Source organism: Arachis stenosperma, chromosome 2 (genome assembly GCF_014773155.1).
Source record: "Arachis stenosperma cultivar V10309 chromosome 2, arast.V10309.gnm1.PFL2, whole genome shotgun sequence".
Taxonomy (NCBI): Eukaryota; Viridiplantae; Streptophyta; class Magnoliopsida; order Fabales; family Fabaceae; genus Arachis; species Arachis stenosperma.
Window position 1 is genome coordinate 115,200,817 of NC_080378.1, and position 25,388 is coordinate 115,226,204.

General features: G+C 29.0%; 1 protein-coding gene, 1 long non-coding RNA gene and 1 pseudogene across 2 annotated transcripts; 1 reads left to right on the forward strand and 2 right to left on the reverse strand.

Moving 5' to 3' along the window:
* Positions 1–900: 900 nt before the first annotated feature.
* Positions 901–8,283, reverse strand: LOC130963516 (UDP-glucose iridoid glucosyltransferase-like; annotated as a pseudogene).
* Positions 8,284–13,414: 5,131 nt separating this feature from the next.
* LOC130960674 (uncharacterized) lies at positions 13,415–14,755 on the forward strand. The gene is made up of 2 exons (XR_009079191.1): positions 13,415–13,849; positions 14,280–14,755. It is a non-coding gene; the product is annotated as an uncharacterized LOC130960674 (long non-coding RNA).
* Positions 14,756–23,517: 8,762 nt separating this feature from the next.
* Positions 23,518–24,714, reverse strand: LOC130963517 (protein FANTASTIC FOUR 2-like). The gene is made up of 2 exons (XM_057889622.1): positions 23,806–24,714; positions 23,518–23,556 (listed from the first exon to the last, which is right to left on the reverse strand). Exons 1-2 carry the CDS (start codon positions 24,712–24,714, stop codon positions 23,518–23,520), a joined length of 948 nt encoding a protein of 315 aa, XP_057745605.1.
* Between the last annotated feature and the right edge of the window lie 674 nt (positions 24,715–25,388).

Sequence of the window (25,388 nt, forward strand, 5' to 3'; positions counted from 1 at the left end):
GAGCAGCAGTGTCAATATACAATACAAAAGATCAACATTGGAGTTTGGCTTCAATACCACAGATGTTGTGATATTCATTCACAATTATTGAAATTATGGTCCTATGACCATTATCCAAATCAAATCACTAAATATTAGACAAGGTTATGCTATATCATAAAGCTAATTATCACGGTGACTCCAATTTTAGACAAGTCTATCATAATACCTTCAACTAAATTTTCTCCCTAAAAAGCAAAATATGGAATAAGAAAACACTATCGCACTAGTTTAAACAATAAAAAATAAATCAAGTATACTGTATTCTTACTTTGATATTGTTCAATAACTTGTAGAAATCTTCAAATTTATTTCTCCTCCATTGGAATCAAAAAATTCTGATTAAGGTTTTGGAGTTCAATCACTCCATCTCCTCCACCATGGTGCGCCGTCTCCTTCTATGGATTTCATAGGAAGCTTTCCAGTGACCCCAACCCAACTTAACCCTCCAAATTTTCTCAAGCTGGAGAAGAGAAGGAAGCATAACAAGCTGAGAAGAGAAGAAACTAATTGAAGTGGCGTACGGCTTAGCAATGGGTGATAAGAATAGAAACGATAAAGTCAATTCCGGAAGAAGTGAAAAGTGCGACGAGAGAGAAAGGTAGAATAATAAAATGGGCACCGCAGAGGGATGTTCTAGCGCATAGAGCGGTGGGAGGGTTCAATCACTCGATCTCCTCCACCATGGTGCGCTGTCTCCTTCTATGAGTTCCAAAAGAAACTTTTCAGTGACCCCAACCCAACTTAATCCTCCAAATTTTCTCATAAGAAGAACATTCTAGTATGCAAAACAATCTAATACATTATCATGAGCTACATCGTGGAAATGAAGAGGTAGTGTACTGTAGATTGAGGGTATGACTATGACGACTTATGATTATTGTGTGGTGCCAAAGAATTAGAAGAGCACATGATGATAGCATCAACAAGTCCATTTAAACCATCTTCATCTCTAACCCTAATCTTATCCTTCATCGACACCGCTTTCTCCCTCATCAACTTCCCTTCCTCACTCACCATCATCCTCTTCACCGCACCTTCCACCTCATCCCTCCTTATTCTCGTCTCCGAGCACTCTATCCCCACCTTTCACACATCACTCACCAACCTTGCGTTCACCCTCTGGTCCCTGAAGCATGGCTGACACATCATCGGAACGCCGAAACACACGCTCTCCAGCGTCGAGTTCCATCCGCAGTAGCTCCAGAACCCTCCCACCGCTCTATGCGCCAGAACTTCCCTCTGCGGTGCCCATTGTACTATTCTACCCTTCTCTCTCACTGCACTTTTTACTTCTTCCGGAATTGAATTGATAGTTTCTGGTCTTATTACCCATAGAAACCTCTGTTCGCTGTTTGCTAAGCCGTACGCCACTTCGATTAGTTCCTTCTCTTTTCAGCTCGCTATGCTTCCTAAACTGATGTACACGACTGAACATGGCTCTTGTTCATTCAGCCATGTTATGCAACTATAGTCTTCTTGCATGAGACTTGTTGCTTGAGTTTCTGAAGACGTCATGTACATGTGTAAGGATTCTATGGAAAATACACCAATTTTGTAGAGATTTCGGAGTTTTTGGAGTGACGAAGACTTCAGAAATTCAATGGTATTGAAGATGATGCCTAATGATGGCTTCACTGAGAGTGATTCAACTGTTTGTTGCACCATAAGCTCAATTACAGATTCTCCCAGATTAAAAATTGGTAGATCTTTATATCGAAGAGGTTCAAGTCCTTCTACTATCTCCTTACACACTGCTAGAATCTACCAACAAAATTTTTAGCCAGTTAAAATTTTTTGTTCCACTTGAAATCAACACATTTATATAAACATGTTTAATTCATAAATATACACTTATTACTAGTTGCTTATAATTTCATTGGTAATAAATATTTCAAAAATATTTACAAGTGATTATATTTTATTATTTAAAAACTACATTAAAAAAGTAATTATATTATATATATTTTTAAAATTATGCATATATTATCACTCTAAAAATAGATACATATTTTTATTTTGTTTTCCTTTTCGGTAACTAGCACTTCGTGTGAATAGCTGTAACCTCATATTTTCTACTTTCAGTTGTATAATATTAACTTTATCATATGACTATTTTAAAGAACGATTTTATAATTGTTACAATGATTTATTTTTAGTCAACGGTTTTTTTGTTGGTTAAAGTATTGTACAAAAGAAACGCATTAAAACCATTGCCAAAATGCTACACTTTAAAACCGTTCTATTAGATGGTCTCAAATAACGATTTTTACAGTATTGCTGTTGAAGTTCATTTTTTCATTACGCTATAGTAACAAAATAAAACTGTTTTTTTTAACTATTTTAAAGAACGATTTTACAACCATTACAACAATTATTTATGAAATAACTATTATCTAATATTATACAAATAATTATACAAATTAAACAATACCAATAGAAATAATTTTAGATAATTATATAAATTTAAACTATTTTTTTATAAATACTGAATTTATAAAATGCTCAAAACCTATTGTTATAAATAAATAACAAATATTATTTAAAAAAAATAAAATTAAAATAAATTTATAATAAATATTATATATTATTATTATAAATATATAAAAAATATTATATTCTGAAAACATAAAGTTAAAATAAATTTATAATAAATATTATTTATTTTTATTATAAATATATAACAAATATTAATATAAAAAAATAAAATTAAAACAATTTTAGAATAAATATATTATATATCTAATTATCTATTGTTTATTAATTATTTGTCACTAATAGCATAGCAACTCTTCTCTTCGAAAGTCACCAAAAGATTTATGAAAGTCACAAAAAAAAAACTCTTCTCTTCGAAACCAAAGGGCGAAGAACGCTCTTCCTCCCTCCACCGTACCATCAACCCTAACCCACGCTTTCAGAATCCGAGACGTTATCGAACCACAGCTCACCAGGAAGCCCGAATTAGCACCATCATCACAAGTCACCAGAAAACCCTAAATCGCAACTCACCATCGTCGCACATCATCGTCGCTGCGTCCTTCCCGAAATCGTCGTTGCCTCCTCCTTCCCGGCGTCGCTGCTTATCCCCTCTCCGCGGCTTCAGTGCTTCTCCATTCTCCGCGGCGTCCTTGCGTCTTCTGCTTCGCTGCTTCTCCCCTGTTCTGCTTCACTGGGTTGTGCTTCGCTGCTTCTGCTTTGCTGCTGTTGCTTCACTGCATCGGCGGTTTGTGGGTTGTCATCTGTGACAAATGTTTTTCTTATCTGATTTGCTATTGCTTAGTTAGGGCTTGATTGGTTGTTGGGACCTGGGTATTTTTGTTGGAGAATATAGTATGAAAATAAAGTCCTTTTCTTTGTTGGGAAAATGTAAACAAAGATTGAACAATGGGGCATAAGTTTCTGGAAACAGTGGGTTCTTAAGAGGAATTATAAATATAAATGTGAAGGAAGCGAAGATGAAAATGCAATGGGTGATGAATGTGTTGCTTTGCACAGTTGAGCAATAAAACAGGGTTTGCAACATAGCAATGTATAAAGTTGTGGGGATTGAATGATTACTGATTAGTTGATTCATTTTAGTCCTGTTTTTGTTCTTTCTGTTGTTCTGTGTTCTTTTGTTGTTCTGTGTTCTTTTGGTTTTTTTGGCTAACTTTTATTTGGTTATCAAATATTTTCTGAAATATATATACTCTTAACACAATTAATTAGAACACACATAAATGAACCCTAGCTTTAATTTAATCATGATTGAAGCATGCATGCACATAATATATAAATTGAATACCTTGCAAGGGAAGATATTCCTTTCTTTGTAAGGTAGGAAACCAATGGTATGACAGAAAAGTTGTGCAAAATGTGGTTCTAAAGAGTATTGTACGAAGATTGAGTTCTCTAGCCAGAAAATCAACAACATGCATTAAACCATCGTAGATAATAGACGAAATTTTCTTTTCTTTGATGATCCTATATATTCAAAACCTCCTTAAGTGGTGTGACACAATATGTGTTGAGGTGTGAAGTAATGTGAATAAAGTTTTTAGAAGAAACGGTATATGTATTGGGTAAACCGTCATGGAAAGGTACAAAAGTAAAATTAGGGTGGTTAGTTGGGTCAGGGGAATTAAATTTGGTGTGTACCACGATAATGAAAAAGCCTTTTGAGTGAAGGATGATGGCTAATTGAAGCATAGGTGTTATGTGACCTTGAAGGGGTGGTGGAATAATATCAAGCTTGATGCCATTATTATGAATCAGACGGCTGTAGTGGGGCGTGAAGCTATCAGAAACCTTAGGAATGAAAAAGGAAGAAGAAGTTGAAAGAGAAAGGAAGAACACACACAAGTCACTTAGTCTTAGTCTTATATAGCAATCTTGAATATGGTAAGTCTATGGTGCTGACTACTATAATCATCATGTCATGCGGACAGTATGTGGTGCCGTTGGAATGTGACGCGTGCATGTGTGTATTTGTCAAAGGGACTGTGTTTGTACTTTGTAGGGTGACTATTTAGTCTATTACGGAGGGTTGGATTGTTCAGTTTGCTGTTTGTTGCATGTTTATTAATTAGGATTAATAAAGTCTTTATATTAAAGATTAGGTTGGGCAGGACACAGTTGTTTTGTCATTGGACCATGGCTTTTGGGTTGGACTAGTTGATCTTTTGATAGGACCCCTATTTTATACCAAAAAAAAAATGGGCAGAACACAATTCTTTGTGATCATTTAAAAAAATATATTAATATTTAATATTTTCTCCACAATTAAAGAGGCTAAATTATCAAAATTATTCTAAACTATTAAATCTTTGAGAAAATTTTTTTTCAAACTTCTGAAAATTAAAAATATTATTAAATATTTTAAATTATGATAAATATATCCAACTATTATATATTATATTATTATTATCAAAAAGGGTTTTAATGATCAATATAGAATGTCCTTTTATGCAAAAATATATTAAAAACGAGATATTTTATCTATAAAAGTTGATTAAAGAATTATACATTAAAAAATAACATAAAAATATAATAAATAAGAATTATTTATACAAGGAATTTAATATTTTTAATGTTTTTCTTTTAATACAATGATGTATTTAATTAATATACTTTTTCCGGTATAACACTACAAGTGGAGTGTAGTGTATTTTGAAAATGTTTTTAACTTATGTGATTCAAACACTACATCTGTAATCTAATAATCTTGCATTCTTAGCGCTAATTTAACAGTCTTACGAATACATTTTAGATGCTCTATATTGAATTGGCAATATAAAAATACTCCATTTGTAATAACGGCATTCCAACTTCATTGTCCTATCAAGCTGAAGCAATTTTTTTTCCTTGGTCAACAAACAAAAAAAAAACACCATTTTAACAATGGATTTTCCTTTTTTTTTCCCTCTTAGTTAATATCAGCCTTTCTTCATTAGGCCTAATTAATTAGCATTATGTGAAAACTATTCAGTGCACCACTGCACCTAATACCAAGCTCCAACTCGCAGACCTTTGTGGCCCAATTCTCCTTTATTATAGAACAACCTAAACATACGTAATTAATTAGCATCCAAAGACGGGATAGTTGGCCCCTTCATAATGCAGTGATAAATAACGTCTCGGAATAATAAGCCAGTTGGTGAGCTTTTCTTTTTTTTCAAAACAGTTGAGTGTGTACGTTCCCACAATTTTAAATAACTAATTGTTTAATTTTATAATATAACAAAAATGTATATTCTAAATGTTTTAGTTAAGAAAATCATAATATCAATAGTTCAAAATTATATTTTATAAATATTTAATTTAATTTAAAATAATTTTTTGTAGCGTATATATATATATAAATATTCTAAATCCTAATAATAATAAAGGTTTGGAAATGTCAAATTATTCGGCCCGTTGTGTGCATATTTCAAGGAGACCACAGACATGATAAATCCTTTGTATGGAACAGGATTTATCGATCATAGATATGTCAGTTCCGCAGTTAAGATAGTTATTAATAAAATCTGATACGTAGTGGTTAGAAATTAATTTGTGGCGTTTGAACTTGTCCACTAATTTATTAAAGGATGACATACATCTACATTCAATCTCATCCCAACGACGTGGAATTTTTTCCCCTCTCATTCTTGGGCAACGTGGGAAATTCTTCATCACTGAATATCAGCATGCTAATAATGTATTGTCCGTGTACGACCCTGAATATCAACATGCTAATAATTAAAGGGTAACAAGTGTTACAATCAATTATTGTACGTGAAATTTTTTTTCCCTCTCAATCAATTATTTGTTGCCAAGTAAGGTACACAATAATGTACACATTGTTTAGTAACGTATGAAAATGTTCTTAAATTTAGGAACAGTGTGAATGCATGATTTAGGGGTGGAAACAGGCCAGGCCAGGTCAATAGGACTAGCCTGTCACGTAATCAATTAGCCTGAGCCTGACTTGAGCCTGGCCTGCAGCCTGTTATAAGCTTTTTTTAAAGTACTAACACTGGCCTGTTATTTAGCCTGGCTTGGCCTGAAACCTTTTAAAAGGCCGATAATTTTTTTTACATAAATAAAAATATTATTTAAAAAAAATAATTTGTTACTGTACTAGTCAGCATTCCCTATAACTATATAATATGAGATACATATATAATTACTCCAATTCAATTTGTTATTAATTCATTTCTAACATACTTTCAAAACTTTACTCTTTTTCTATTCTCTCTCTTTCTCTCTCTCTCTGTCCTTATACCTATATGATATCAGAGCTTTCTCTCTATATCAGAGTTTTGTAATGTAACTGTAATTAGATTATATATATATATATATATATATATATATATATATATTTGTGCAATCTATATCATGCATATGATGGAACATAAAGTTGCATTATTGATGAAATTGTACAATATATATATATATATATATATATATATATATATATATATATATATATATATATAGTGTGTGGGGGTTCTACGGTGGCATGGAGATAGATGGCTAAAGATGGCTTATATTTGACCGTCCAATAGTCATATGACATTTATGGAATGATCAATGTATTCAATGAGTGTATGAAATTTTAGTCAAACCTGAGAGTTATTGTAGTGTGCCTGTGTGGTTTACTCTAGGTGTTTGAGAGAATTTTTTTTTCTTTGGGTCAGGTGAATTTTTTTATTTTAAATTTTGAATTTAATTTTGATGCACGGTGTAAAGTGTTTTACACAGTTCTGTCATCACATTCATTTTTTTTTATGACTATTTACGCAGTCAATTTGATAGTTATTTTTGCTAATTTAATATTATGTGATTAGATACACATGTAAAACGGTTTTACATTGACAGTATATAAAATTTTACACCGTCGTACAATTACATCTATCCTTTGAATGATCATTCACACAGTGTCGCCGTCAATGAAAACAATAATTACTTTTAATAATGTGGTGTTACGTAATTAGATATACGTGTAAAATTGCTTGACACTTACCGTACATATCAAAATTAAATTTTTTTTAGATAGTTGATGTTTTTATCAAAATAATGTGAAAACGTGTGTTATTAATAACACTTGTATGGAATCATTCAAATTTTACGAGTTAGAATTTTTTTATATAATTTGTATAATTGTTTTAATCATTTTTTAAAGATTTATATTTTAATTTATTAATTTAGTTAAGAAAATCATAATATCAATAGTCCAAAATTATATTTAGTATTTTAAATATAAATATTTAATTTAATTTAAAATATTTTTTGTAGCGTATATATATAATAATAAAGTGTTAGTATGTTAGATTTGTCTTTTTAAAAAATGTAAAAATAGATTTGAATAAAAATTTATTAAAAATATTAACAAAAAGTATTAAAAAAAACTTATTTCTGTTTTATTATTATTTTATTAAAGCGTACTTTTAAGCTAAATCCTAATAACAATAAAGGTTTGAAAATGTCAAATTATTCGACTCGGTGTGTACATATTTCAAGGAGACCACAGACATGGTAAATTCTTTGCATGGAACAGGATATATCGTTCATAGATATGTGAGTCCCGCAGTTAAGATAGTTATTAATTAAATCTGATACGTAGTGATTAGAAATTAATATGTGGCGTTTGAACTTGTCCACTAATTTATTAAGGGATGACCTACATCGCTCTACATTCAATTTCATTCCAACGACGTGAGATTTTTTCCCCCTCTTATTCTTGGGCAACGTGGAAAATTCTTTATCACTGAATATCAGCATGCTAATAATGTATTGTCCGTGTACGACCCTGAATATCAGCATGATAATAATTAAAAGGTAACAAGTGTTACAATCAATTATTGTACGTGAGATTTTTTTCCCTTCTTTATCAATTATTTGTTGCCAAGTAAGGTACACAATAATGTACACATTGTTTAGTAACGTCCAAAAATGTTTTTAAATTTAGGAACAGTGTGAAGCATGGTTTAGGGGTGGAAACAGGTCAGGCCAGGTCAATAGGACTAGCCTGTCATGTAATCAATTGGCCTGAGCCTGGCCTGCAGTCGGCTATAGGCTTTTTTTAACGTATTAACCCTGGCCTGTTATTCAGCCTGGCCTGACCTGAAACCTGTTAAAAGGCCGATAAATTTTTTTTACAAAAATAAAAATATTATTTAAAAAAATTATTTGTTACTGTACTAGTCAGCATTCCCTATAACTATATAATATGAGATACACATATAATTACTCAAATTCAATTTGTTATTAATTCATTTCTAACATACTTTCAGAACTTTACTCTTTTCTTATTCTCTCTTTTTTTCTCTCTCTGGCCTGATACCTATATGGTATCAGAGCTTTCTCTCTATATCATAGCTTTGTAATGTAACTGTAATTAGATTTCATATATTTGTGCAATCTATATCATGTATATGATGGAACATAAAGTTACATTATTGATGAAATTGTACAATATATATCTGTGTGTGTGTGGGTTCTACGATGACATGAAGATAGATGGCTAAGGATGACTTATATTTGACCGTCCAATAGTCATATGGCGCTTATAGAATAGTCAATGTATTTAATGAGTGTATGAACTTTAGTCAAACCTTAGAGTTATTGTAGTGTGCCTGTGTGGTTTATTCTGGGCATTTGAGAGAATTTTTTTTCTTTGGGTCACGTGAATTTTTTTATTTTAAATTTTGAATTTAATTTTGATGCACGGGGTAAAGTGTTTTACACAGTTATGTCATCACATTCATTTTTTTGGATGACTATTCACGCAGTCAATTTGATACTTATTTTTGCTAATTTAATATTATGTGATTGGATGCACATGTAAAACGGTTTTACATTGACAGTATATAAAATTTTACACCGTCGTACAATTACATCTATTTTTTGAATGATCATTCACACAGTGTCGCCGTCAATGAAAACAATAATTACTTTTAATAATGTAGTATTACGTAATTAGATATACGTGTAAAATTGCTTGACACTTACCGTACATATCAAAATTAAATTTTTTTTTTAGATAGTTGATATTTTTATCAAAATAATGTGAAAACATGTGTTATTAGTAACACTTGTATGGAATCATTCAAATTTTACGAGTTAGAAATTTTTTTATATAATTTGTATAATTGTTTTAATAATTTTTTTAAAGATTTATATTTTAATTTATTAATTTAGTTAAGAAAATCATAATATCAATAGTCTAAAATTATATTTAATATTTTAAATATAAATATTTAATTTAATTTAAAATAATTTTTTGCAGCGTATATATATATAATAATAGAGTGTTAGTCTGTTAGATTTGTCTTTTTAAAAATAGTAAAAATAGATTTGAATAAAATTTATTAAAAATATTAACAAAAAACATTAAAAAAAACTTATTTCTGTTTTATTATTATTTTATTAAAGCGTATTTTTAAGCTAAATCCTAACAATAATAAAGGTTTGGAAATGTCAAATTATTTGGCTCGGTGTATGCATATTTCAAAGAGACCACAGACATGGTAAATCCTTTGCATGGAATAGGATCTATCAATCATAGATATGTCAGTCTCGCAGTTAAGATAGTTATTAATTAAATCTGATACGTAGTGGTTAGAAATTAATTTGTGGCGCTTGAACTTGTCCACTAATTTATTAAGGGATGACCTACATCCATGGACGGACATAAGGGAGGGCGAGTGGCGGCCTCGGCCCTCCAACTTTTTTTAATAGTAATAAGTTATTATGTATAATTTAATTTTTTAAAAAAATTATTTATTATTTAGTCTAGTATAAATAAAAGTTCAGTCTAATTTAAATATTAATAATTTTTAATATCTAAAAAGTAAGTAACAATATTAAAGAAATCTGAAAAAGATATTATTACTAATATTTTTTAATTAAATAAAAATTTTTAAATATCATAAAGTGAATTCTTTTTCTTCTTGTGGCTGTCTTTTTTTATTCATTTGGTATTAATTATCTCTGTTTCAACTGCTACAATTAAGAGAATTTTTTCAACTATGAATATTGTGAAAAATAACTTAGAAACAAAATAAAAGATGAATTTATTGCTAATTGTCTTTTAATTATATTGAAAAGAAAATTACTGAAAATTTTGACACAAATTCTATTATCGGTGAATTTTATGATACGAAGATTCGACAACTTCGTTAATAAAAAGTATACACATATTTTTTTTACTTTAAAATATATTCTCTGTCGGTATATTTTTGTAATACATCTTATATTATATAATTTGTTTACATAACTTTTAATATTATATGTGTTTTTGGCCCCACATAATATCATTTTTGGTTCCGTTCCTGCCTACATCTACATTCAATCTCATCCCAACGACGTGGGATTTTTTTCTCCTCTCATTCTTGGGCAACATAGAAAATTCTTCATCACTGAATATCGACATGCTAATAATGTATTGTCCGTGTACAACCTTGAATATCAGCATGCTAATAATTAAAGGGTAACAAGTGTTATAATCAATTATTATACGTGGTATTTTTTTTCCCTCTCAATCAATTATTTGTTGCCAAGTAAGGTACATAATAATGTTATTCAGCCTGGCCCGGCCTGAAATTTGTTAAAAGGCTTGATAATTTTTTTTACAAAAATAAAAATATTATTTAAAAAATTATTTGTTACTGTACTAGTCAGCATTTCCTATTAGGAACGGAGCTAGATTAACTTTTAGGGAAGGCAAAAAAAAACTTTATAATTAACAAAGAATAAAATAAAAATTTTAAGGGGGGCTAAACTAAAATTTATGCATAACTTGTAAGAAAAACTTGATAGTTGGCGGAGGCCATTGCCCCCTTTGGTTTGTACGAGGCTCCGCCTCTGTTCCGTATAACTATATAATAGGAAATACACATATAATTACTCCAATTCAGTTTGTTATTAATTCATTTCTAACATACTTTCAGAACTTTACTCTTTTTCTATTCTCTCTCTCTGGCCTAATATCTATATGATATCAGAGCTTTCTCTCTATATCAGAGCTTTGTAATGAAACTATAATTAGATTACATATATTTGTGCAATTTATATCATGTATATAATGGAACATAAAATTGTATTATTGATGAAATTATATATATATATATAAAAGGCCTTTTAATTATTTAATTTGTTGCCAAGTAAGGTACACAATAATGTACACATTATTTAGTAACGTCTGAAAATGTTCTTAAATTTAGGAACAGTGTGAATGCATGGTTTAGGGGTGGAAACAGGCCAGGCCAGGCCAACAGGACTAGCCTGTCACGTAATCAATTGACCTGAGTCTGACCTGCAGCCTGTTATAAGTTTTTTTTAAAGTACTAATCCTAGCCTGTTATTCAGCCTAATCTGGCTTGAAGTCTATTAAAAGGCCTAATAATTTTTTTACAAAAATAAAAATATTATTTCAAAAAAAATATTTGTTACTGTACTAGTCAGTATTTCCTATAACTATATAATATGAGATACACATATAATTACTCCAATTCAGTTTGTTATTAATTCATTTCTAACATACTTTCAGAACTTTACTCTTTTTCTATTCTCTCTCTTTCTCTCTCTCTGGCCTGATACTTATATAGTATCAAAGCTTTCTCTCTTCCATAGCTAAAAAGAGATATAATCTGAATAAATTCCTAAAAGTGAGGATAACAACTAATGAGCAAAGTCACCACTTGACTATTGGTTCAAAAATGGCCAACAACATGGCACACTTTTGTATGTGTTACAACTAATGCTAACACAATTTTATTTATTTTTTATTTTTTTTATTTTGAAGCTTGGAATCATTATTTATACTAATATGCTCCCAAATTGACACTTTCTAGGATTTTTTTTAACTTTATACAAAGAAATAAGAAATATTTAGCACACAATTATTAGATAAATGAATTGATTAAAGTATTAAATTATTAGATCAGTGATTTAACCTATAAATTATTGATTGAATCGTTAAATCACTACAAAGAATATTAACGACGGTTTATTAATCCATCGCTATCTACTAATTCTGGCGTAAATGAATTAAAATTAATTAATTAATTATATATAATATAATTTTAAAAAAGGCTATGTATTAGAAAAATAAGCTAGTCTAGTGGCTATTAGTTGGTGCGTAAAGCTTGATGAGTCCCTTCCAATATTAGTAGATCTATAATTAAGTTTATTAGTTGCTTAGGTATTTTTTAATTTGACAGATAAAAAATTAATATATATTATAAATTTAAATTTTATTTAATAATTTATTATTAACTAAAAAATTACTGCATGCATAAGATTAATTGCTTAATAATTACTGTGATAAGATTTTTTATTTGATCAATCTAGTTAAATCGAATCTAATAACTATGATTTGATAATCGAATGAGATATAGATTATTTTTTCTTATTGATATACCTATGCAACACTCGCATTTGATATGTTAGAAAAAGTAAGAAAGAATTAAAAAAAATTATGTGTATTTAAATCATGTGAAATAGTATTTATAGATATTAAAAGAATCGAAATAATAAAAACGTAATATTTTATAATAAATATTTAAATATATACTAAATAATTTTAATAAATACTAATTGATATTAATATATTCTAATATGATATATATATAACCTATTTCTTGCAATTAGGTTATTCATTCCAATAGGCATGGCAAAAATTCCCGGCGGGGCGGGTATCCGCGGGGATTTACCCGCCGGGAGGCAGATATGGGGAGTGATTTATATCCGCGGGGACGGGGGACGGGGCCCCGTATAATAAACGGGGCGGGGGCGGGGGTAGAGGTCCCCGCCCCATGGAGACCCGTTAAATCCCCGTTTAGATGAAATGATGGAAATGCCCTTATATATATATATATATATAATATGTGACTGAACTATTGGACAGCAACCCTAGCCGCACATATGCTTCCCTGAATTCCTGCTTCAGAGACAGAGTGAGAGGCTCGTGATCTCGTCTCCTCTCCTCTCCTCTCCACTCCTCCTCAAAGCCCAAGCCATTAGTCCCTCTCCTTCTCAAACACCGCTGACCGCCGATTGCCGACCGCCGACCACCGCCTCCCACCTTCTGGGTCCCTCAGCGTTGGAGTCTCGTCTCGTCTCCTCTCCACTCCTCCTCAAAGTTCAAACCCTCAGCCCCTTCTGTCTCCTTCCCAAACACCGCCGACCGCCGACCGCCGCCTCCCACGACCCAGCGCCGCCTCCCACCTCCTGAGTGGCTCGGTCTCTCACTGGTGGTCCCGAGCTCACCGTCGCCGGTCGTCGTCTTCTCCTCTTCACCGTTCGTCCGCCAAATCGCCGGTTTTCACTATGGTTTCTGCGTCGAGTAAGTTGATTTCTGAATTTCTGAACTTCTGATTCTGATTTGTGATTAAGGTAATTAGATTTTGAATTTCTGAATTAGGGTAATTAGATTTTGATTTCTAAATTTCTGAACTTCTGATTTTGATTTGTGATTAGGGTAATTAGATTCTGAATTTTTGAATTAGGGTAATTAGATTTTGATTTCTGAATTTATGAACTTCTGATTCTGATTTGTGATTAGGGTAATTAGATTCTAAATGGTGTTCAAGCATTAGCTGAGATGCCTGTTTTCGCTATGATTTAATGGGTGTTTTGTTTTCATTTGTTCTAAATTAATTTCATTTTTACATTGCACATAACTCCAACAATGCTACCATATATCCTAAATGAAGACAAGCAAACACATTCATGCAGCATTTTCTTATAGTTAAATTATAATTTTTAATATGTAGGGGATCCAAGGACTGAGGAGGAACATAATATTTTTACTTGGATTACAAAAGTTGGGCAAAGGTGATTGGCGTGGAATTGCAAGGAACTATGTTATATCAAGGACCTCTACTCAAGTGGCCAGTCACGCTCAAAAGTATTTTATCAGGCAAAACAATGTGTCTAAACGAAAAAGATGCTCCAGCTTGTTTGACATTGTTGCAGATGAAGTTTTTACTCTTGTCTGCAATTACTATCCATGAAATAATTGTTTTTTTTATTTTATTTTGCATCAAATGAACATTTCTGCCACATAATCTACTCATGTTCATTGATAAAATTACCCAATTGTTTTTATTTCTTTAATATTGTTAATATCTTTGTTGTTGTTAATGTTGTTAATGTCTTTGGAGATAAGGAACATGTTAATGTCTTTGTTGTTAATGCTTTGGAGACAAGGAACATGATGATTGATATGGTTTTTTCATTTTTTCCCCAATTTTTTCCAATTTTTTTTAATTTTGTAAAAATCCGCGGATATCCGTGGAGTCCCCGATCCCCGGCGGATACGGAGTCCCCGTTACCCGTGGTGGGGACAGGGCGGGGACGGGGACTGGATATGGAGGCGGGGGGCAGGGGGCGGGGGGCATGTCCCCGCCCCCGTGGATACCCGTTGCCATCCCTACATTCCAAAGTGCAAAATTAGATGATGAGTATTATATTATTAGAATTAGTTTTTATTAAATTATCGAAAGACATATTATTCTAACAATCTCAAATATCTGGAGTCCTAGATTTTTCTGTAAAAAGTACGTCATATCTAAGAATAATATCATATGTGTGAGATCATCTCAAAATTTCATTCCATATCTAAATATGATGTGGACATATAAAAAACATGCATAGACTCTTTTTAGTGAATATTATTCTGTATTATATTTTTTTTATCATAAATATCACTTATTTTTATATATTTACAGAAATTATAGGTCTAAGAAAAATAAATATCAAATCTTTGTAACTTAACACCATTTGATGACGTGGATTTTATTTTTTTTACAAACAAAAATATTATGTGTATATTAAAATTAATTAATAAAAATAATTACTAATATATTATGTATAATATATAATTTAATTTATTTTTAATATATATCTTTTATATTAATAACTAATTTTAGTGTATAAATAACGCAATTGTTCAACACAGATATCAAGGAATGGCGTAAAAAAAACATGTCCCTTAATATTCTTCGTAGATAAATAATGTTTATAACTAATAACAAATTCATAATTCGATAATGCTAGGAACCACGATGATTTCAGCAAAAAACCAGTCAAATGTCTTTAGATAAATCTAAAATTTTTACGTGAATGGTGTTTATGCTAGGCATTAGGATGGTTTTTTTTCTTTGTAAATTAAATGATTCTGAATCTGTTTTTTTATTTATCATGTTTTAGGCATTTGGAAAGGAAAAGAGAGTGAAGAGACGGAAGCTAATTGAATCAGTTTTCGTGATTCACGTTGTATCTCCTCCTAATTTGAATGTGGTGAAACATTTAATAACCAAAATTTTAAATCATAAATAAATAAAACTAATTACTATATTTATAATTAATTAAATTATTCTATTTTAGACTAATTTAAAGTTGGTTTCATATACTTTTCTTTCATAATTTGTTATTATCAATGTCAAATAATTAACTAATTACTATAGAATTTCCCTTAAGGATGATAATGAAAGAAAAATGTCAGGTGAATAAATAATTTTATAATTAAATTGCAATATGTTTTTGAAAAGTTGCTATTTTTGAAAAACTATTCATTTTATTTACGTAACAAAAACAATTATAAGAACAGAAATATATTTTTTTTATAACAACATATAAATATTAGAAAAACAAACATAGAAATCTTTGAAAAATAAACAGAATTTTTGTATAAAAATACTGAAATTTTACATTTTTGTTTCTTGTTTCTCTTCTTTCTATATAAATTTTTTTATTTATATTTTTTTAATCACAAAAAAAGAGCAATAATAAAAAGAGAAAAAAAAAGTGAGACAGAATAAAAGAAAAAAAAAACGTAGTTGAAGAAGGAAAAATAAAAAGAAAAAGGTAAGAAGAAAAGGAATGCAAATAAAAAAAAGGAGAAGAAAAAAAATATAAAGAGTGACTTTTTTTATTAAGTTTTTATAATATTTAATTAAAAAATTAGTTAAATAATGCTTATTTACTTATCAGTTACTATTATTTTTTAATTATAATAAATAAAAAATTTATATACAATTATTTTTATATAAAATTAATAATTAAAAATTATTAAATAATAATTTAATTAAATTTATTAAATTATTTAATAATTTTTAAATAATAACTTCACATACTCATAATTAGGTGTGAATTTTCACCTTATAACAAGCACAGCTTCTCCCGTCTTTTAAGCTTTAAGAATCCCACATGTCTGTTAGTGCGATATTACCACAGATTCCACCGAGTTTACGTATTAAGATTCTAACAGAATTGAATGTTAAGGAATATAAGAAGTCATGTTCCACCAATTAATCCAAATCTTAATGTAGTAGTCAAGGGAGACCAAATATATGCATGTACAATTTTTAACAACTTTAATTTGTGAGAAAAAAGAAATTTCTGCTTAAAAAATTTAGTCCCAACTCCCAACTAACTTAATATATAAATACAAGAGTATTTACTCGTTTTAGTCTAAAATTTTTTTGGATTAGACACTTTAGTTTTCAACTAAAATTAATTATTCGATTGATCTTTAACAATTAACTCTGTCAATCATTTAAATTTTTTATTTTATCAACTCTAACAAAAAATAAAATAATTCGAGACAAAATGGTCCTTAATAATTAACTAAATGTGCGTTGTGTAGCTTGAAGTTTGCAGACCGTTAGGATTATGTGAAATATGATGAAAATTGAAAGAGAACAGTGTCGTCTCCAAATAGAGTGGTCAATGACTATTTTGTCAGGATTATTTTGTCCTCTATTAAAGTTGACGGAACAAATGACATAAGTGACTGACGGAGTTAATTGTTAGAGACCAATCGAATAATTAATTTTAGTTGAGGACTAAAGTGTCTGATCCGAAATTTTTTTAGGACCAAAATAGATAAATACTTTAAATACAAACATATATTCTCCACTTGAATAAGATTATCTTCTAAAAAACATTTATGATTTACACCAAAAGATATACATGCACCACTTGAACTAAGTAATAGACTTATTACCTAGATTATTTTTTTTATCAATAATTGATGTAAGTTTATTTGTTATAATTTTTTTATAGTAAAAATACATAAGAAATACATAGTATATAAGATGTAATCCTCAACGTGAGAGCAAATCCACTGCCCTATAAAATTTGGGTTATTTCCATCGCACAGTCATGCGTCTCTCCTGCACAAATCTATCACAACTTTTCTATGGTACTGAAATTAAATCTGGGTCAGATTTTAGGTAAGGCTCCCTTGACGAATTTCTGATATTTGCATCTCCAGTAGATTTGCTTACCTGAGATAATCACAAAAAGAAATTATGAAAATAAATGGATATTAGTAATAGGCTAGTTAGAAATGAGTATAGTTTGATGTATGTATATCAATAGTAGATGTAGTTTTACTTGTTGTAATTTTTTTTAAATAAGAGTATATAAAGAATATATAATATATAAAGTGTAATAACTCAACATATTTTTTGAAAGAATTTTTTGAAACCATTAACATCATAGTTTAAACAGCTTAGGATATGATAAAAAAATATATTAAATTATTTTCTTTTATATACTATGTATTTTTTATCTACTTTTATTTAAAAAAATACAACAAACAAACCTACATCTATTATTAATAAAAAAATTTAAATAACACATCATATGTGCCGTGTTTGCTATTGCTTTCTTTTGAGGCTCCTTAATTAACAACTTTGCAATTCCATTTCTTGGAGGCATGTGAATAAATTTGACAACCTCAGTTGTTTCTGATAGGCTCCAAAGGCTTTGTGAAGCAAATATTAGATCTTAGGTAAGGCCGTCTTTGATAAATTTTTGGAAGTTATGCAGTCTGCATATTTCATATTTGTATCTTTAAGGGAGTTTATCAAACCATCAATATCACAATTTAAATAGATTAAGACATGATAAAAAAATATGTTAAGTTATTACACTTTATATATTATGTACTCTTTATGTACTCTTGTTTAAAAAAATATACAACAAATAAATCTACATCTACTATTGATAAAATAATATAAATAACAGATCATATGTTATGCCGTGTTTGTTACTGTCTTCTTTTGAACCTCTTTTATAAGTCTCCTTACAATTTCATTTATTGGGAACATATGCACAAATTTGACAAATCTCTGGAAGTTCATTCAGCCTTGCGCAGTCTGCATATTTCATATTGGAATCTTCTATATATCTATATACCCTAACTTGATTTTTTAAATATTCTTTTCTATCATCTGCATATTTTATATTGGAATCTCCTATAAATCTGTATACTATGACTTAATTTTTTAAATATTCTTTTCTATTCTTGATAGCAAAAAGATTTGGATCATCTTAACTATGATTATTCACAAAATGGTATTAGATTTAATTTTCTTATTATGTATCAATATTTTATTTATAGGTCAAATTTATGGCATTTTAGTCATAAAAACTAAAGTCACTAAAAAACTCTTCTTATATATAACTACTTGTATAATCCTGTTCCTATAACACTTTTTTCAATTTAAAAAAAAATATAATAAAAAAAATTCGGTCACAAAAGAATAAAAAAATTTTTAAAAATATTTATTGAGTTATTACATCTTGTATTCTATGTACTCCTTATGTATTTCTATTATAAAAAAAATTACAACAAATAAATCTACATCTATTATTGATAAAAAAAATAATCTAAGTAATATGATTGATAAATTATAATGTCTCAATCATATAATATTTTTTATTAAAAAAAATAAAAAATATATATCACTGAATAAGAGAGAAAGCATATATAAATAATCTGATTAAATCCAGACCAATTTGATCCAATTATATTGGATATTATACTCTACTGATAATCGAGTTTAATAAGATAAAGTCGATTATATCCGATCTTAATTGGTTTGGAGTCACAGAATCTAGTTACCTAATATATTATTTTAAAAAAATTATAATGTTTATATAATTTTACTAACTCTAATAGTACCTTAATTACTTTTTTTCCTTCTGCTCTTTAATACATTTTTTTAATGTTACACAATTTTTTTTATTTTTATCTTTTTTTTAACTTTTCTTAAAAATTAATTTTACTCGATTACCTATTATTATCTGAACTAATCAAATATGAATTTGATTAATCTGAATTTAATTAGTTCGAATCTAATCATAGAAGATAAATTAACTCGATCAAGTCAAACCAATCAAATTTAATTAATTCCATTCTTATGTAAATTTGCCAAGAAACTAGACCTAATCTTACCCGAATACACTCCTAACTCTAAGGGCTAAGAAAAAGTTTCCAGGAGAATGAAGAGGAGTCACTTTCCCCTTTGAATCATGGAAGTTTGGAGGATATATATTAGTGTGTGTATGTCCATGTGACATTAAAATTAAGGGACATGCTGATTGCTCCCAAGATTTTTCTTTTACTGTTAGATGATATTGAGAGAGAGAGAGAGAAAGAGAATATAATGTGCTTAAAGGGACTATATACCTCACAAAAATAAGGTTCCTAGCTAAAGCACATGATGTTTTGATGCATGTGATGGTTTGAAAACTGCGTTTCATTTACTGTCATCCAAAAACAAATTGAAACCTATATAACCACAAATAGGGTAATGTATGGATCCCTATACTCCACGATTAACCAACCATATTCCGATCCTCAATTATTCTTATTGTGATATATTGTGTAATTCATCATCAGTTTCATTCAATCAAGCTCATGCATCATCGCTATTATTCTCTTTTTGGTCCTTCAATATCCTTTTTCTTTTTTCTTTTGTTACATTGTTACAAGTAGTGCACCAAGTGCAAAGGTAGACAATTATATACAAGCTAAGTTAATTAAATATCCCAATACATGCACTAACGTATATCATATTCAGTTAAATTTTGGCTAGAATATAATTAAAACTATAGCTAAGTATTGACTATATATTAACTACATGTTTATTATTATTTCAGATTTATCCCAAAAAAAAAATATTAGTTTTGAATAGAGCGGTAAAATGAGCGGTTCATCATGAGTTGCGGGCTAAAATAAAAAAAAAATGAGTTGGCTCGTATTTTAAATGAAAAAAAATATCGGTTCGACTTGATTATTTAGATTATTGAATGAAGCAGGTTGACTCGTTTGATTTTTTTTTATCTTTTTTATACTACCTAATTTTAGTAATTTTTTACTTAATATTCATATAAATAAAAAAATTATCATACATTCATATATTTTATAGTAAATGATCTAAAATCTAAAAAATTATTTAACGAATTTATAACAAAGATAATGCATAATATAAACTCATTAAACTTTATTGTGTATCCGTTGCTCGATCCAAATTCATTTCAACTCGTGAGTTATTTAAGTCGAATTAAATTGATCTGCTTCTAAACAAATCATTATTTTATTGGTTGTACTCGTTCATTCGTTCATTTTTTACAAGTGAATCGAGTCAATTCGTAAGTCATAATTTGTTTTGACATTTTTTATTTTAGATACAAAGAGATTTAATTTTAATACTAGTTATTATTGTTTAATTCTTTGGTCAAATTAAAGATAAAATTAAAGTGAGACTTTTTTCAATTTAATTTTTGTGGGATGTCGATAACATGGTAGGGCAAGCCAAAGGATGAGGTTGATATACATACACACATTGATACATCACATGATGAACAAATTAAGACCATGTTATTCCTTTTTGGGGTCCCTCCTTTGTTTTCTAATAGCTACAAGCCATTGCAAATTGGTACCAAAGCCGTACACCCCCCAACTTGTTTTAGGTTTGTTGCATTCTAATGTGAATATCTAACAACATTTAATTATGATCTCTCTATATTAAAAATTAGTTAGTATATAAAATTAATTATATTATGTATACACAAAAAAATTATCACTAAATAGCTATTCTATATAAAAATACATATTTAATATTTTATAAAAAAAAGATAATTATACATGTGTAAATAAATTTAATTTTGTTTATTATAAATTTAATTATTCTATTACAATAAATTTTATTATTATAATAGTTTATATATGAATTAATATTATAAATATATACAAATACATAATTGTTAATTTTTAATATATATATATATATATATATATATATATATATATATATATATTATTTTTTATATTTACAAATATATAATAACTAAATTAGTAACTGATTTTTTAGGGAGAGGTAATAATAATGTGGCAAATCGTTTTCATGGCTTTGTAGTTATATAATTAAGAAAGCCATGCCGCAATTATTATATATCTTCAATAATACAAATTTAAACCATCCATGGATTAGTGAGATTCCATGCTTTAAATGGCAGGGCTCTAGAGAACAGTTCATCTCAGCATGCTATGCCCTAAACATCATTAATTATTAACAGTTTTCAACATATCTATGATTTATTGTTGCTTTAAGGATGGTACCAATTAACAAGCTTCAAAAGTTATAAGGGACAAACTAATAACTAAGGGATGGATTTTTCCATTTTTTAGTGCATAAGGACAAAGACTTATTACCTAAAAATTCTGATTTTAATTTAATTTCATTAGTTTAATTAAACTACTATTAATATTCGAATTTGGTTTGGACTTGTAATTAATTAATTAATTATCTTATTTGAGTCCATTATATTTATTATTGAGAAAATGCTAATTACATAACGGAAAAACAAGAAATAACCAACTAAAAACTACACTTTTTTTTACTCTTTATATTTCTATCAGGGTATTTAATTAGTAAAAAATAGTGTAGGTATATTATTAATTGTTTCTTGTTTCTTGTTTTTGAATTGTATAATTTGCATTTTTCTTTATTGTTAGCCTGTTTAATTAACATTGAACACATTGTTTGAGATAACTTAATTGTAAATTTGATAAAATGTTGCAGGAAAATGATATTTTCTAATTTTTTTATGTAAGAAAAGACGCTATAAACCTTAAAGAGAAAATTATCTTATTAACACATACCATTTTTCTTTTCATTTCACAAAACCCTAATCCAAGTTCTTAAACATAATTATATTCCATACCACTATAAACAAATTAATAAACTTCAAGGATTTAGAATCCAATTGAAAACGCATAAAATGTAAAAATTTCCACTATAGATAATGCCTATAATGGACTATAGTTAGGGATTGGTTTAGAGGTATTCTAAGTGCCTACCATAACAATTGTTTGCCCAAAAAAGCAAAGGCATGGCTTATGAAAAAAAATTAAGTATAAGCTAGTGGACTAATTCATCACTCTTTATATGTAACCATAATTTGATGAGGCAAAAGAAAAATTAGATATGTTCCCATGCATAATTCCAATTATTGTATTTCAATTAGGTTTAGGGTTTATTAATCTAATTAGTTGGTAATATTAATAAGGATCATTCTAGTATTTTAATAATTGTATTCCAATCATTGTTCCCATATTACGGTAATTACGATAATTATAGTATTTTAAAAAGTATTAATATTTTTAAAAATTATTATTAAAATATAAAAATATAACTTTAATTTTAACAATATTTATATATAATCACCATAACTACTCTAATATAGTTATACTAGAATTCAACATTTAATAAATGTACTATTATCAGTTTTTTCTCCTTTTAGCTTTATGATTAGGTGAGTTTTATGGTATCTTTATTATAGTGTCTAAATTGTCTAATTTTTCTTTTAAAATAAAAAATAAAATATTTAAAATAAAAAATAAATTATATAAAATTTATTAAATATTATTTATTACTCTTTTTAGTAACTTAGATAGAAAGTGATAGGTACCATAACATTCACCGAATGATTATTATAACCTTCTTGTAGTGTATCTGTTTGTAAATCATTTCTCTCTTTTTATTATTTTTTTTTCTCAATGAATTATGCTTCAGGTGGAGGCTAGAAACATGAAAAGGGTAGTAATGAATAATAATATGAAGAAGGAAACAAGCACCAAAAAGATAGGGTGAAAAAAATAAGCACAATGTCCAATATAACTAATACCTATCCTTAGTACATGCAAAAATTTCAAAGAACCAAGCCACCAATCATGACAACTGCTGAAATCTTAAAAGGAACAAAACAAAAAGAAAATGAAACAAACCACAAAAAAAAAACAGTCGACTTCAATTAAGTGTTAATCCACTAAATGAGATCGATTACATAGATTAAAATCTATATAAATATCTCATTATTATAAACTAAGCCTATAATAATAATAATAATAATAATAATAATTGATGCTCAAAGACACAAAGAAAAAGTGGGAAACTCAAAGTAGGCATCACTAAAAATGTCTCTATTCCTGCCACTTGCCTTGCACCTTGTTGGAGTCCTAAACTTTGTTGGAATCCCAATTTCATCATCAACACATCCAACACACTTTTCCAACTCTTCTTCATCAACACATGCTTCATTCTTAAGTGTTTCAACTTCTTCTTCTTCTACAACTTCTTCTACTTCTTCTTCAACTCCATCATCATCACCACAATTTGATTCAACACTCTCAAAAAGACTCAACCTAAGCCTTCCCTCGCTGCGCTCGGCGCGAAAATACGGCTGAGAAGGAGTTGTTACTGCCTCCAAAATCAGCCTACCATTTTCGCGACGAGGGCGGACGTGCAACCCTCCAAAATCAGTTATTGATGTCAATGGAGGAGGAAAAGTGTTGCCACATTTCTTGTTATTATTCAACCTTTTATTAGGCTCAAAACAATTTGTGTCAACTTCCACCGAAGTGTTGCTATTTTCCATGAAACCGTTGCTATTATTTTCCAATGAAAACAATGACATTTCATCACCTTTGCTTTTACTTCCACTTTCACATCCTAAGTTTTCAGTGCACATTTCCAAGCTCTTAGCACTTAGCATTGATGAAGAAGAACACTTAGATTTTGGGAGAACATAAACACTATCTTCATCTTTGTTGCCACAATGAGAATTGTTGGAGAGGGATTCAATGAAACTCCAGGTGCATTTCCCACCTTCTTCAGAGGAATCTTCTTTGGACATTTTCATGTCAAATTTATTATTGTTTGAGATGTTACCTGAATTTGGTTTTGAGAATGAGGCAATGGTGCTATCATCATTGCTACTATTGTTAGGCCATTCGGATTTCGGAGAAATTTTAAACCCTTGTGTAGCCAATTTGAGTCTCAACACTCTTTCGACGTTTCGTGGTTTGAGACAAGATTGCAAACCTTTGGAGACACTTGAGTGAGACATAGTTGTGTTAATAGAGGGAAAAAAAAGTGTCAAGAACAGGGGAAGGAATGAAATAAAAACAGGGGAGAAAACAGAGGAGTTTTTTTCTTTCCTTTTTCTTGTTCTTGAAGTAATTAGAAAGAAAAATAAAAATTAAAACTTGGAATTCTGGGGTGAAATGTGAGGGTGTTAAAATGAAAGAAATGAATTTGTTGGCACAAATTGAAGATAGGCTATTGAAAGAATCAAAAGGGGAAGAGAATAATGGAATGGACATGAAAGAGAAGTGTAAAGGGTGATGGTGTATTTATAGTTGGAGCTATGCTCAAAAAGTGTGTGGAAAATGAAAAAATTATTCATAAAGAATATTACATGATATGAAAGTAATTTTTTTATTAAAAAAAATTAAGGTGAGGGAAGAATGTTTTCTTACATTAAAGTCAACAAACATATCACACCATTCTCATAAAAGAAATCTTACTATTCTTGGATTTTTCAAGTAGTATCATGAGTATGGATTTTGTAACTTTATTTTGGACTGAGGTAGAGGACCAGGGGCCCCTATAACCCTTTGTGTTTGAGTTATTTTTACTTACCAATTATTGTAAAATTGTTTGTTTGTATGTTAATAGTTATTATTTCATTGAAATATTTGATTTTTATGATAACTATCTTAAAAAATAATTGAAAAAAAA